This window comes from Mirounga angustirostris, unplaced genomic scaffold (assembly GCF_029215605.1).
Source record: "Mirounga angustirostris isolate CCGP_5_RB_7025 unplaced genomic scaffold, mMirAng1.0.hap1 SCAF_2, whole genome shotgun sequence".
NCBI classification, from domain to species: Eukaryota; Metazoa; Chordata; class Mammalia; order Carnivora; family Phocidae; genus Mirounga; species Mirounga angustirostris.
Window position 1 is genome coordinate 178,530,495 of NW_026991710.1, and position 15,429 is coordinate 178,545,923.

Below are 15,429 nucleotides of genomic sequence, written 5' to 3' on the forward strand. Positions count from 1 at the left end.
AACTGTTCTATTTACTGTTTCCTAAACAATGTTTTTTTTATAAATTATTTTCTTGCTCATAAAAATTCTGTAATTTCAAATTCAAACCCCAATCATTGTTTAAAGCCCAGCTGAAATTCTCTCCTATGGAGGTGTACCAGCTTGATCCATAGATACTAATCTAGTGTGGAAGACCCATTTCAAAGCGAAAATACCGTCACTAAGATTATTCCCAAACTCAGTTCCCAGGGCGGACATCTAGGACAAAGAACTAGAGGGAAAAAAAAAAAACAACAACAAACCATTAACGTGTAAACTAATACAAACAACTTCATCGACCAACATCATAGTCATAAGAAACGTGAGGCAGATCATTTTGTGGTTCAAGTACAGACAGGATCATAATAAACACATAAAGCTCTGAAAATTCAAAATGAGATCTGCTCTCTTCAATTCTTTTTAGACAATGCAAGCGAGAACTACTTTGCTTCTTTATGAGTATGATGTTAATATGGCTACTATTTCTTATGCTATATATGGCAATTCCAGGATCTAATTCACCACGTTTATATTGGTTAAAAACTTGTGAAACAAACGCAGAATATTAGGGCCAGTAGGGTTGCGTATTCCAATTGTATAACATGACAGAGAAACATCTTTTTGTGTGATTTTAATTTATATTTTTTGAATATACTAACCATTCATTCTCTCAGTAAAATAAACACTCACTAAGATGTATGTATTTTTCAGTACACACACATACTAATAAGTTTAAAAATTTCAATCTAGCAGACACAGTTGTAGGAAGTGCTCAAAACCATAGGATTGTTGCCTTCATGGTATTTAGACCTTTTGTATTTTTTCCTTTGAAATTGAAATAAAGTGTTATACATTCCCCACTGTAGAATCCATTACATCTGTGACACTTGAAAGAAAAGAGAAAATACCTTGCCAAATTGAACATAATATTTGAAGAGCTAATAGCTAGGGCAGTGTTTTTCAAATCACACACATTAAAAGGCCATTAAATCAATTTGGTGGGTTGCAACAAATATATATCTATGAAATGTTAATTATTTAATTCAATCAAAATTAAAATAGGATGGCTTTGCTATAAGATATTAAATTAGAAAAAAATCAGAGTGTATATTAGGCTACAATGTAAAATTTGTTTCTCACTATGGTTCATATTCAGAAAAGTTTGAAAAACTCTGAACTAATGTGTGTGTTGCTAATATTTTCTCTGTGGTCTGCTCCCAGAACTCTGGACATTTTCAGTAAATCCCTTTCCTCATCATGACTAAGATGATCCTATATACCAACAGTGTGCCCACACGCTCATGTAGATATCTAAGTTTGGGGATAGTGAAGAAATCTAGTTGGAGTACAATTTCTTTTAGTTCCATTATAAGAAATGGCACTGATACTTCATTAAAATCCCACTCGATAGAAAGTGGCATTCAGTATAACAACGGTCTATTTTTTATCTCATGCAAGAAAAATTCTTAAAGGGCCTAAGTACCTATTTTAAAACAAACTATAGCAAGGATTTTAGAAAACATACTTTATAGAAAGTATGCAATATTCCACAAATTGAATAATAATAAAATTCTGGAGAAATCCCCTTTACCTTCTTCCTGACAAGACTTGGCTTATTCCACTCATAGATGTAGAGATTTCCCAGTAGTTAAGGGCATGGGTTATAAGAGTCTGACAAACCTGTATTTGATGCTTGTCGCACAACTTTTTGTGATTCTCAGGTAAGTTATATAACTTCTTTGAGCCACGTGCTTTTTTCTCATCTGTAAAGTGAATGTAATAATGTCTACTTCATGCGGGTTGCTGTGAGAATTAGGTAAGCATGCATACCAGGTCCTTCACATAGCAGTTAGCATATGGAAAGTACTTAATAATTGGTAGCAGGAGCTATTGGAGATGAATGAGCAGGTATTTGATGCTTAATTATTTGTGCTCCTTCAGGCAGGTAATTCCTAACACTGAATTATATTGTTTTATCAGATTATTGTCAGGCATTAAAAGACGTAATATTTACTAGCATCTCAATTTTACTCTACGTTTACTGTATCTCTATTCCAGGTTCTCTGTAACAGATTGCCCGCCCCCCCCCCCAAAAAATTCTGATTCTGAATGTAACAGCAACCTGAGCTAATCGGTGCTTCTCTTTTGTTCTGGGTTTGCTGTGTCATTATCTCACATATTTTCTTGAAAAGTAGTAAGTGAAGGGCTGTGTGTGTGTGTGTCTTGGTAGAGAAGAGAACCATGTAACTAGTTTACATGTCTGTTTATAAAGGTAGCTGATTAAGTATGAGGTGACAAGAAAATCTTGATTTCTCTGCAAGGCTTCAGTGGAGTCTGGGAGACCACACTAGTGAGAGGACAATCACAGAAAATCCCTAGAAAAAAATACACAGTATTTTTTGGAGTCTCCCTGTAGTTTTTTTGTTTGTTTGTTTGTTTGTTTTTGTTGTTTCTAAGTCCAAGGAATATTTTCTTTGACAAGTAATTTCACCTATGCTTACATATTCAGCAACTACAAACTGTCTCCCAGTTTAATGATAATTTCCTACCATGGTATTATTATTTTTTCTCTTGTTCCTAAACAAGGTCTACTATCCAATGTGCTCAAACTGCCCCCATACCTTCTTCCATGGGTCCAGCCCAGCACTCCAGATACATAATTAGAAATTTGGGTTTCCTGGAGAATATGTAAAAAAGGATTAATTTGGAGAGTCTGATGAATTGTTAAAAGCAATGACTCAAGATAGGAAGACTGAGATTCTAGTCACAGTATTGAGATTTATGTTGTGTGATTTAAGGCAGCTGGATTGCCATATGTAAATGAAGACAATATCTCCTCATGGATAGCAGTATGGATTAAGTAAGGTAGTATGTATAAAAATGGTTTGTAAAGTGCAAAGTTTAATGTTCAGGATTGTTTAATAAAAAATTGCTACCTCATGAACAACAAAAAAGATTGTCTCAGTAATAAAAAGATGCTCTGATGTTTGAATATCTTTTCATGAAATTCAATCAATACATTAAAAATAAAAGTCATATTAATAGATATATTAAAATGTGATAAAAACTATTTTGTTTCTGGGGCACCTGGGTGGCGCAGTCAGTTAAGTGTCCAACTCTTGTTTTCGGTTCAGGTCATGATATCAGGGTCCTGAGATTGAGCCCCGCATAGGGCTTCACACTCAGTGGGAGTCTGCTTGAGATTCTCTCTCCCTTTCCCTCCGCCCCTCCTGCTCATGCCTTCTCTCTCTCTAAAATAAATAAGTAGTTTAAAAAAAAAAACCTTCTGATTAAGGCATAATCAAGCTAATAATGGAAGGATAAATTTTCAGTCTTCATTTTAGTTGGCCTATCAGAAACAGTTCTTCACTCTATCAACCTGGAAACCCTTTCTTCTTTCTGCTTCCAAGATACCACATTCTTTTGGTTTTCCTCCTACTTCAATCTCCTTTCCTTCTTAGTCTGTGTTCGGTTCTTCCACTTCTTTCCAAAGTATTCAATTTTGGATGCCCAAGGATTCATTCAATAAACTTCCTTAAATTTTCTATTTACACTCACTTACTTGATATCCTTGTCTAATCTCATGTATTGAAATCAGGTAGATAGGCAGATACATAGGCAGATAGATAGAGACAGACAATATCTCTAATTTATATCTCTAACTTGCACCTCCAACATGAAATCCAGACTCATGGATCCACCTGTATAACCTGAAATCCATGCTCTCCTAATAGGCAAATTAACAGTTCCGAAAATGTGCTCACAATCTTCCCCCACTCCCTACTTTCCCCCAATTGGTTAATAGCAACTCAGAACAAAAATTTTGATATAATATTAGATTATCTCTTATTATTACATCTTATTTATAGTGTGTCAGCAAATCCTTAAACTCTACTTTCAAAATATATTCTTTCATAATAATACATATCATACAGTAAGGATGAATGAGCTAAAATATGCAAAGCATTTAATGTAATGTTTGACTTTTATTAAAAGTAATATTTCTCTTAGTAGGGCTGGACACTACCATTGTTTTAATAATAAAAACATTAGGGTCTACTATGAACTTTATTTTGCATATGAAAAAAGTAAGGCACAGAGAAGTTAAATAAGGTAATTAGTCAAAACTGCTAACTCACAGAGCCAGGATTTGAAACCAGGAATTTCACTCTAGGGTTCTAGTGTAAGCTGATTGTTAGCTGTTATTATTAAAAATCATTATTGGCCAAAAATGATTTTAAATATAATAGAAATAGTAAAATTTAAAAAAAAATGGTCAGAATATATCCACACCAAAAAGAACAGCTTTTTTATATAAGCACAAAGGCCGATGAGAAAAGTGAATGGAAAAGCCATTCCTATATGCAATAAGAACCATAATGTGATTGACAACAAATCTGTAATGCGTATATGAAAATGATATTAAGAAATGTTCCTAAGCAACGCAAAGTAAGTTCTAAAAAAAAATCAAAAGAGAAGCCATGTTCCTAGATAGGTAACTCAAAACTATAAAGATGTCAATTTCCCACAAATTATATTAACCATAATTAAGTTCTCAACAGGAATTTTTATGAAACTTGACAGCTGATTATTAAGTTCATTTGAAAGAGAAAATGCACAATAGGCAAAAACTTTTGAAAAAGAGTAATAAAAAAGAACTTTCTCTCATAGTTATAAAAAAAAAAATTCCTAAAGTTTGGTTTTAGTCTAAGTATGTCAACAGAACAGAACAGAGAGACCAGAAATAAATCCATGTACATTTAAGAATGTAGTATATGAGAAAGTCATTCTTCAAATCAGTGATAGGACAAATGGATTATTCAAATTATAGTATTAGGGACTATTGGCCATGAAAGAAAGAAAGAAAGAAAGAAAGAAAGAAAGAAAGAAAGAAAGAAAGAAAGAAAGAAAGAAAGAAAGAACGAAAGAAAGAAAGAAAGAAAGAAAGAAAGAAAGAAAGAAAGAAAGAAAGAAAGAAGAGAAAAAAGAAAAGGAAAGAAAAGAAAAGAAAGGAATGAAGGAGGGAAGGAAGGATTTTACCTAATACTATACATCCAAATAGAAAAGTTTTCAAAATCTTCTCTCCTTCACTGCTTAAAAAATTAAACCACAATTCTTTCTCTTCTTTAAAGATTTTATTTATCCATTTGAGAGAGACAGAGTAAGAGAGAGAGCATTAGCGGGGTGGGGGGGTGGCAGGGAGGGGCAAAGGGAGAGGGAGAAGCAGACTCCCTACTGAGCATGGAGCCTGATGCGGGGCTCCATCCCAGAGCCCCGAGATCATGACCTGAGCTGAAGGCAGACACTTAACTGACTGAGCCACCCAGGCACCCCACAAATCTTTCTTTTAAAAATTATTTTTTTCAGGGGCGCCTGGGTGGCTCAGTCGTTAAGCGCCTGCCTTCGGCTCAGGTCATGATCCCAGGGTCCTAGGATCGAGCCCCGCATCCGGCTCCCAGCTCCGCGGGAAGCCTGCTTCTCCCTCTCCCACTCCCCCTGCTTGTGTTCCCTCTCTCGCTGTGTCTCTGTCAAATAAATAAAATCTTTAAAAAAATAAAAAATAAAAAAATAAATAAAAATTATTTTTTTCTTGGAACAGCTGACAATTTTGATTTAAGTTTATGCTATAAACTTGAAAAAGTGGAAGCCAAGAAAAGAAAGCAATTACTTCATAGTACCTTATAACATGTATCCCTACCCTACTTTCATCTATATCACCAGAAGAAAAGGAGTGTTAATATATTTCAGAGAAGTCTAACCTAAATAAACTTATGTGGATAGAGGAAAAGAAGGTGGCAAAGTAGATGGTACTGAAAAAAGTCTACCAAGAATATATGCACCACTGGAAGAATTCTTCAGAGGCAGAAAGGGCCAGTAAGACCCACAGAATTAAAACAGTCCACATCTGGTTGGCATGTCATTTTGTAGTACTTCAGACAGGGAAAAAAAAGTCCTCATCTATCCTCCTCTTCCCAGCAACCATCTCGCTGGTGAAACAACGTAACTAAGACAGTAATTCCCCTACCTCAAATTGTGATCAGTGGAGATCATTCAAACTAGGTCAGGCAAGTGCTTTAAGTTTTAGAATGATAAATTTTTAATTTTAATAAAACCATAGCTCAAAGACAATAAAATAACCTAATATGATTTACAAGGAGACTATGGATGTATGGAAAATTCCAATAATCAGAACAATACCCTTATACATAAAATAAGAGAATTAGAGCAAGGGCAAAATTCATGTGAAAAAAAATAAAGATATGGAAGAAAGACTGCAGATAATGACAGTTACTTGCATGCAGAAGAACAATAAAGAGTTTAAAAATAATTAAAGAAATTATGATAGCTGTGGACGACAAAGATGATCCAACACAAGAATTATTGCTTTCTCTGAATTGAAGCCCCAAGCAAATGAAAATGAAAGATAGTGAGTGATATACTAGACAACATTTCCCTAAAATGAAATGGCAAAAATGTATCAGGCATCTAGGCAGAAAGTTCATGTCATCAGCAGGAGAAACATACTAGGCTGCCCACAAACTTTTTATGGCAATATTCAGCGGTGGAATTGAAGAGAGCAATTAGGTAACAGGAAAAGAAGGGATGAACCATTAATAGTACTCCCAGAAAAGAATAAAGACAACAGTGAGACACCTTCAGCATGAACTATTTCGAGGATTAACAAAACTAATTAACAATGAAATACAAGTAAGGAAGAAATGATTGGAATAACAAACTCCATCATGAAGAAGCCATAATAAAAGGAGCTGATGGTTAGTACCGCAGCCATCTATCTGTAGAATTAAGACCAAAGTGCCAATGCAATTAAAGTTGCAGAACATAATGTAAATATTATGAATTCTAACAAAGTTAAAATAATATAATTATCAAAAAAATTGAAAATGAAGAGGGGTAAGGACAAATTGGAGAGGAGCTAATCACCTCAGATTGCACTGCAGGGAGTTAATGAACACTATCTGAAATTAAAATATGGAGCTAATGCATCCAGCTTCTTAATGATATTCAGAGTCTTTTATTCTTAACCATAAAGACAAGTTTTTTAAAAAAATTCTTGTGATAAAGAAATATTTAAGCTCAGCAATGCTTTCCCATTAATTTCAGATTTTTCATTTATTAAAGCATGTGTAATATATTAATTAAAAATAGCATGTAATTGTCTCTCTCTATACTTACCCTTTTATTTGTGCAGATGTGTAATTACCTAGTTGGGATGATGTTTATCATATGTTAATGGTTTCTTTTCTGAATGTAAAAATTTTGGGGGTGATACGTGTTTTTAACTTGAATAAAGACATTATAGCAAAATAATACACAATTGAACACTTAAATGTAAAATGATAATGATAATAATGATGATAATAAAATGATTACACAAACTTGCAGATATTTCTTTGTATGCATTGATTTGCATGGAGGAGATTTGCCAAGGTACCTGAAAGATACAGGGTCAGGAGTTGGGTATATTGTATAAGCAGGGAAGAAGTCTGCTATGTTTGTCTGGCCCCATGGCTTTGTGTCTGAACTCTATAAAGAATAATTGAAAACACAAGGCCAAAAACTGGTTGTGACCAAGAACTGAGCATCCCAGCTTTGAGGCCAAATGAAATGACTGTACATGAAGGGGAGAGCATGGCCTTCCTCCCAGCTCTGCTAACACAGGAGTCCCAAGAGCTCAAATTTCACTTTGCTTTGCTGTGGAGTTACAGGAATTGGAATTATCTGGTGGCAGTTCTCTTGCATAATTATCAGTCCATCATGAAGGATGCTGGGATAGGGGTCAACAGTGAGGTATCACCTTAATTAAGGACACTTGAACAGACAAAAAAATTAATAAGAGAGCTGTTCAATTAATATTAGATGAGGCTGGGTAACACAAAAAGTTCTAGAGAACTGCATGATGCAAATTTTTCGGTCAAGAATCAGTGAAATGTAGGTAATTTAACCACCTTAGTTCTCCGGACTCATGAAACCTTGGGAAAAAAAAGTCTGATGATTACATGTCCTAATTTCCTGACAGTTCAAAAATTTTGACCTCATGTTAGATCATGTGCATTGAATATTGATTCAAAATCTTACTTTCATTATTATCATTTATGTAAGGTAGCCCCAAATCCCATATCTTTCATACTTTTCCTACCTGAAGAAAACTATATATTTAACTTCACTAATGTTTAGTAAGTCCTTACTCCCTGGAAATAGTGTTGCTAATTCTGAAAGATACATTGAATTCTTCAGATATTTCAAATATAGAATATAATATTTTCCTGTGTACTGATAATAATGGACCACTTTAAAAAGGTTGCTTTTTTAAAAACATGGAGAAGAGAATAAACAGTGATATATAATAATAAACTTGAAATATCTATAGATATCTGCTGGTAGGGGCAGGGGACCAATTAGCATAGAGTAGAAACAGCCCATGGTTTACTAGGTTAGGAGACTAGATGTGTGTGTCTGTGGGCAACTGCATTTTTTGATTAATAGAGATCATTCTGTCTAGTTGTATGGGATTAAATTCCTACATAACCAGGAAGTTACTTTAAATAAAAAAATTCTTTATTTCAGAGTGGAATATTTACTAAATATAAAGAAAGCTACCCACTGACATTAATTCAGGAAAACACACACACACACACACATACACACACAAATCAAAATTGCAGGAAAAAAATTTGCACAAGTTAAAATTGTTGTACACAATAGTAGTATTTTTCTCATCTTAATTGAATCTTTATAAGTATCTTTTTAATTGAGTAGATTTCTTTAACTTAGACCTACAGGAACTTTAACATTTTATCATAAAAATTATTTGAATACACAAAAATGTGTGTAAATACTGAAATGTATAATGGGGTTTTGAGAAATCTCATTTCTACTAGTATTACTGAAATTTTGGTATTCTTTCTTAATCTAAGAATTAAGTGTTTTGATAAGTTTCTACGAAACTCACTTTATTACTAAGAAAACTCAGGCCCAGGGAAACTGTGGCTGGCTTTTTAAAACAGTGAATAGGCTTTATGGCAGAGAATGAACAACTGCATACATTCATGGACAAAAGAATCCTAACCCGGAACTGTTTATAAAAGACATATTTTTCTCTTCATTTGTGTTTATAGTGTGTGTGTAGAGAAATTTTCAAAGAGGAAACGAATCTCTATTTCTTCTCTTGCCACACCCAGCCTCCTGTCTGACTTTTGAGGACACATGGTCCCACCTGCTCTCACTGTGCCAGGCTTTGCAGTCACCACTGAGAGACAAACGATAAAAGAAGAGATGTGAGGACAAGCAACAGGTCTGGGATGTGAAAGGAGCATAGAGGTTTCAATCAACACAGTGGGTTTTGGAAATGCTTATGAACTTGAGGTGATGAACTTCCCCAGGGATAAAGGTTAGAGAGCCTGACTGCCACCAGCTCACACTTTGAAGCTCACACATTAGTCGACTCTCTTATTTGGTCCACTGATGGCGTAAACATATATCCCAGCTTCCCAGGAGAATCCTGGTTTACAGCTGTTGTTACACTCTCAAAAATGTTCTGGCTGGGAAGATAAACTCTGTGACCTGCCTGCTGGCGAAGGGCTTACCAATCCTTCTCTAAGTTGGATTCCCAGGCAGCCACTCTAAATTGATCTCAAATGGCTTCGAAGGTAAATCTTTGCTGTCCCTGGACTTATCAGTGGAATGCATTTTCGAAGAAGTTCCTGCCTATGATTACTCTCACCTTCCTGTGTTAAGTAATTTCTTGATTTCCATGCATAAGTTTTCATTTCCTCAAATATTAAACTGTTTAATAGTGCCAACCACAAGAAGAACCAGTAAATAAGTGAGTGGTGGTGATGTCCAGTCAGAGGGAAGGCACTAACTTGGGTATGCATGTTAGTCTTTCAGTTTTCATAAAAAGAAAATAAAACAAAAATGCAACTTTTTTATTTTAAATTTAGTAAGTTTTTATAGTAAGGTCAGGTTTTCATACATGTGTCTATCATATTATTCGTCTTATCAAAATCCAGCAAGTAATCCCTCAATGTAAAATTCTAGTACCTAGAGTGGCAATCAATATAACATATTTGTGAAGCTCTGCAGGTTCATACAGAATAAAATAAAATTTAAAGTTAATATAATTAACCTAATTAGAAGTTTTATAAAAATAATCCTCTGTTTTGTTTTCACTTGATATTTAAGGGAAAAATAGCTTTGAAGCAAATTATTAAACCATGGCTTACTATGAAACCCATTTGCTAATATATTATATTAGTAATATTTAAAAATTATTCTAATCTAAAATAGACTTTCATATTTATGAAGTAAGGTTAATAATCTTTCCACATTTTATACAATAACAAGATTTTCATTTTTTCTGACTTACTAAATTTCCACACATACATACATATGCCCAATAGATTTTGAAAGATTCTAGTTTTATTTTCATGTACCCAAGAATACTTGCTACTTTCTGAAAAGTAACACACTGAAGCCAAAACGCACAGTGATTAAGCTACAATCTTTTGATTTTTAGCATGCTGCTCAGTGAGATAAAATACCCACAAGGCACACATACACACACCCACACATTTGAAAGGGTAAATATTCTCACTTGTTTTAAATAATGTTCATCCAGAAATAAATGGAATTTCTATACTAAGACTCTTCCTCATCTTTTTTTAGAAAATGCATGTTCATTTGAGCTAAAAAGATTTATAATATATTAAAATAAAACCATTTATTCAAGTCAATGTTTCCTGCAAAAATTACTCAAGATGTATCAAATGCCCCTTTTGAAATTACTATAATTGTGTATTTTTTACTTCTATTGAAAAATATAGGGGCAAATTTATAGACTAACTAAAGCAACACTGCAGTTTAATTCAAAATGGTTCTCTAATTCGTCAGTTTAAAACTAACCTTCTCCACTGGTTTTTCAATTGTTTCACTGTTTTGATTTCTTCAAATCAATCTTTAGCTTAAGGAAACTAAATACATGCTGAAGAGATAAGGGGGTTTTAGCCTCCTATTTCAAGCTAAAACATAACCTCTAAATTATCTTTTACCGTAAGCCAAAGCCAGGATCACATACCTTTCGGGAATGAATTTCTTTCACATACAATGGAAGTAGAAACTCAGATATACCTTCAAGTCGGATTCCCTTCTTGGTGACTCTCAGATTTCCCATACCATCCTACAAGCAATGAAATATAATTCACTTTTAGGTTAATTAGAGAATGAATAACTGGCCATAATTTTCTTAGGGCTAATTTGAGAAAACAGTAAGCTCAAATCAGTGATGATTTAAGGAAAGTGAGAGATTGAATCTACTTAATGAATGATTGCAGCAGTTTGCATGCATATAAAGGGCTCTGTTTAAAATGAACAGGAAAAGAGGTATATTAAGGACCTGGTATCTTTTCTTAGCTCTATCAGAGATTAGGATTTACCTATGAAAAAAATCCTGTACTTGTTTCATGCATCAGCCAGTTTAACTATTTTGGGGGTATAATGATACTTGCTATCTGACTATTGGAAACAACTTTGCTTGCAGAGAGTTCTAGCAATATTTTTACATCACAGTTATTACATATTTCTACAGTAGTCAAATAGATTTGTACAATGATTTCAACAAGTACTTAATAATTGGCTAGCGTAAGCTTGGTGTTCCTGTATTCAAACCATAAGTAAATCTTATACCCTCTCCTTTAGAAACAACACTCTATAAGGAGGATAAAACAAGTACATATATAACATTTATGAGATAGAATAAAATAAATTTAAAAAGTAAGAACGGAGTGCTAATAGGAATTAAAGAAAGATTTCAAATTTGATAAGAGAGTGAACAATTTCTCATGGAAGAGATTAAGTTTGAGAAGGGTCTTAAGAATATGGAGTTTCAACAGGAGATGTCCATAGAGGGATGGATGTTTTGACATAGATGTCCATTACAGAATGAACATTCTATAACATTAAGAAATAACATGCCATCCAATCTTGCTAATATATGGACCATTGTGAGAAAAAACAACTGGGCGTATGTTTTGAAGCCAGTGAAAGGAAAGCCATGAATGCAAAGGTAAGGAGTCTGTACTTATGTCAAAAGAAGAAGAAACATAAAAAATTCTTGAATAGCTCAATGGCTTGAAATGATCAGAATTAAGCTTTAAGATTAATGTAGTAGGAGCACTATGTGGGGCTAACTGACATAATATCAGTAAGAAGGCACAACTTGGTAATACATGTAAGGAGGGTGGTGGAAGAACAGCCTACAAGACAAGGTGACTAATTTTATCTGGAGATACTAAAAACAGGGACATTTATGACTAACCCCAGGTTTGTGACTATGACCCAATAAGGAAATGCAGTGATTTTTTAAATTGGAATAATGAAATTTGTACACTCAATGGCAAAATGAGTTTAGCTTTGGACTTCCTAACTTTGAGGTATCATTGAAAATTCAGATATTTATCCATCAACTAACACATCTGTAAAAAAGAGGATTGGAGAGTGACAACTGCTTAAGGCACGCTTGAATCTACTATAATGGATGAGTAATTCCCCCACAGAAATATGTCTATAAAACCACAGAGAAACTCTTAGATAATGACCAGGTCTACAGGTTGGAAAGAAGCATTTCATACATTCTGGGAGGCTATAATAAGTGTCAGAAGAAAACTAAGAAATTATGATGGACCCAGCCTCTACCACCTGACCCCACCTTCTTCCCCAAAAGAAATGAATAGAACTTTGAGTAAGAATTAAAGGACTGTTTTAATCACACAAGGAAAATGACTACTGAGAGATATTTTGACATGGTGAGGTTTCAGTCCTCTAATGGAAGGACAGAGTAATGAATTCTGGTTGAATTAAACTTGGGATGGATGAAGGGATTCATTTCTTGAGACTCAAACTTAGAGTTAACACTGGAAATGGCTAATGGGGAATTGACTAAATTTTTTATAAAAAAATTTAAAAAGAATTTCAGGCGTCACTGAAGACTTATTCTGATGAGAAAATAGGTCTACTTTTGTTGGGATGACACACCCTAGTTTCTCTGAGACAGAGCTGGTTTATACCACTTTTATATTATCCTCTTTCACTTTCAAAAGTGAAAAGTGTTTCTGATTTAGACATCAATTACAGGGGCGCCTGGGTGGCTCATTTGTTAAGCATGTGCCTTCTGCTCAGGTCATGATCCTGGGGTCCTGGGATTGAGCCCCACATCAGGCTCCCTGCTCAGCGGGAAGCCTTCTTCTCCCACTCCAACTCCCCCTGCTTGTGTTCCCTCTTTCGCTGTGTATCTCTCTGTCAAATAAATAAATAAATAAATAAAAAGACATCAATTACATAGTCACCCATTTGTGGGCTCTAATTAGTATCATTTGGCAACATCATACCTATCTAGAAACAGAAACTGGCAGAATTAACAGGGAGAGACTCAAAACAGAATTTGCTAAGCAGGAATGGCAGAAGGTCGTAAGTATGTGGCATGTCAAAATGGCAAAAAATGATGATCCTCAAATGGCTGACCATCATTTTTCTCATTAGGTGGAGATAAGTAAAGCCAGAACACCAATGTTAGACAGCAAAAATAGCACAGGGTTAGGGAATGGCAACTGATGATCAATTAATGATCAAATTCAGTAGGAGTTAAGAAATATGAGAAATGTTAACACAGGTTTATCATCAGAAAATAGAACTTCAGATTTTGAGGTTTTTTTTTTTTTTTGCAGATTTTGAGATCTTGAAGGTAAAAAAATTTCCAGATATCATGAAGCCTGAAGAACACCTGAGCAGTGGGCAGAAACAGAGTGGAGACCAAACTCTTTGTAATTCAGAGAGAATGTACAAAGTGACACATGGTTTTAAAATATTATTTTGTCCCTGAGAGATTTTCTTTTTTTTTTAAGATTTATTTATTTATTTATTTGTGAGAGAGAGAATGAGAGAGAGCGAGCACATGAGAGGGGGGAGGGTCAGAGGGAGAAGCAGACTCCCTGCCGAGCAGGGAGCCCGATGCGGGACTCGATCCAGGGACTCCAGGATCATGACCTGAGCCGAAGGCAGTCGCTTAACCAACTGAGCCACCCAGGTGCCCCCTGAGAGATTTTCTTGACTAAATTTCACACAGTGACTGTCCATATATATATTCTCAAATGCCTGCCGGAAGGAAGTGTTCTGAAATGTTCCCCATTGAAGTTGCTATGGAAACATCTGAGGCAACTATTAGTCTAACTTAGAACAACAGAAATAAATTCTATCATAAACATAATTCCCAGTTCAACATTAATCTTAAAAAAATGTTTTCATAAGATGGTTAGAAATAAAAGAACTGGGCATCCAAAGTTAACTGTGATATTACTTATGCTATATGCATATTTAATTTTGGAAAGTTTTGAATCAAACTCAATGTTTTCCTTTTATATTTTCTATATAATATATGACTTAGGGCATATAAATCTATTTTATTTAATTAGATGAATAGATTTTACCCTGTATAAATATAGGAGACTTAGGGTAGTATTGTGTTTGGAATCTAACCTCACTCTACTATATCCATTTGTCTCTCCTTTTATTTCTCCTATTTTGAATTAAAAAGTGAATATTTAAGTTCTTACATGCTATCTACATGTAGTTATAAAAGACAGAGAGGTGCATAATATATTCAGTAAAGTCAACCTGATCCTCCCATGCATGTACTAAGTCTATTAATAATTTATGAGATGGTGAAATAATCTGGTTTCTCTTCTGCAGGAGCATTAGAAAGTGATTTTATTCTTACTGTCACTATACTTTCTTGATGCACTATATTTTTGGTCCCTTCAACATCTAAAAGGGAGAAAATAACTTCCGGATTTGCTGCTAAGGATGACATTGCCAAAATACCAGAAAATAAAGAATTTAATATACCTATGGTTCAGGCCTCAACCTTGTCTCTGTCATTTTTGTCCTATGTAGGCTTGAACTTAACTAATTTCTTTGTTTTTTAATTTAATTTAAATAATATTATCACCTTAAATTTATCACCAGTAAAAGCAGTAAAAACACAACTTAATGTATTTATTGCAAGGATTGCATGAGGATATGAAGAGCTTACAATACCTTACTTATATAGAAGTATTCAATAGCTTTAACCATTTTTAATATTCTACCAAAAATAATTTAAATTTTTGTCTCATATCATTATTATAAAATTCATATTGTTTATTTTCAGAGATATTATCTTTGAGCTTCAGTAGACTCTACATCAAGCTTTATCTCATTATAGTTATGATGCAGTTATTCATCATCTAGTAATCTCACAAATCACTTACCTACTCTTGACAGACAGTGTAGTGTCATTTTAGAAGGGAATGTGGAGCCAGACAGCTTGAATTTGAAACTTTCTACTCTCTATATCCAAAC

The 15,429-nt window shown here is 34.2% G+C and overlaps 1 protein-coding gene across 2 annotated transcripts in view; it reads right to left on the reverse strand.

Annotated features, from left to right (window-relative positions):
- The window catches only part of SGCZ (sarcoglycan zeta), a 427,909-nt gene that overhangs the window by 190,037 nt on the left and 222,443 nt on the right, over positions 1–15,429 (reverse strand). For both annotated transcript variants that reach the window (XM_045879287.2, XM_045879286.2), the window contains exon 2: positions 11,114–11,215. In XM_045879287.2, the coding sequence (XP_045735243.1) occupies positions 11,114–11,215 (102 nt within the window). The remainder of the gene's footprint in view (positions 1–11,113; positions 11,216–15,429) is intronic.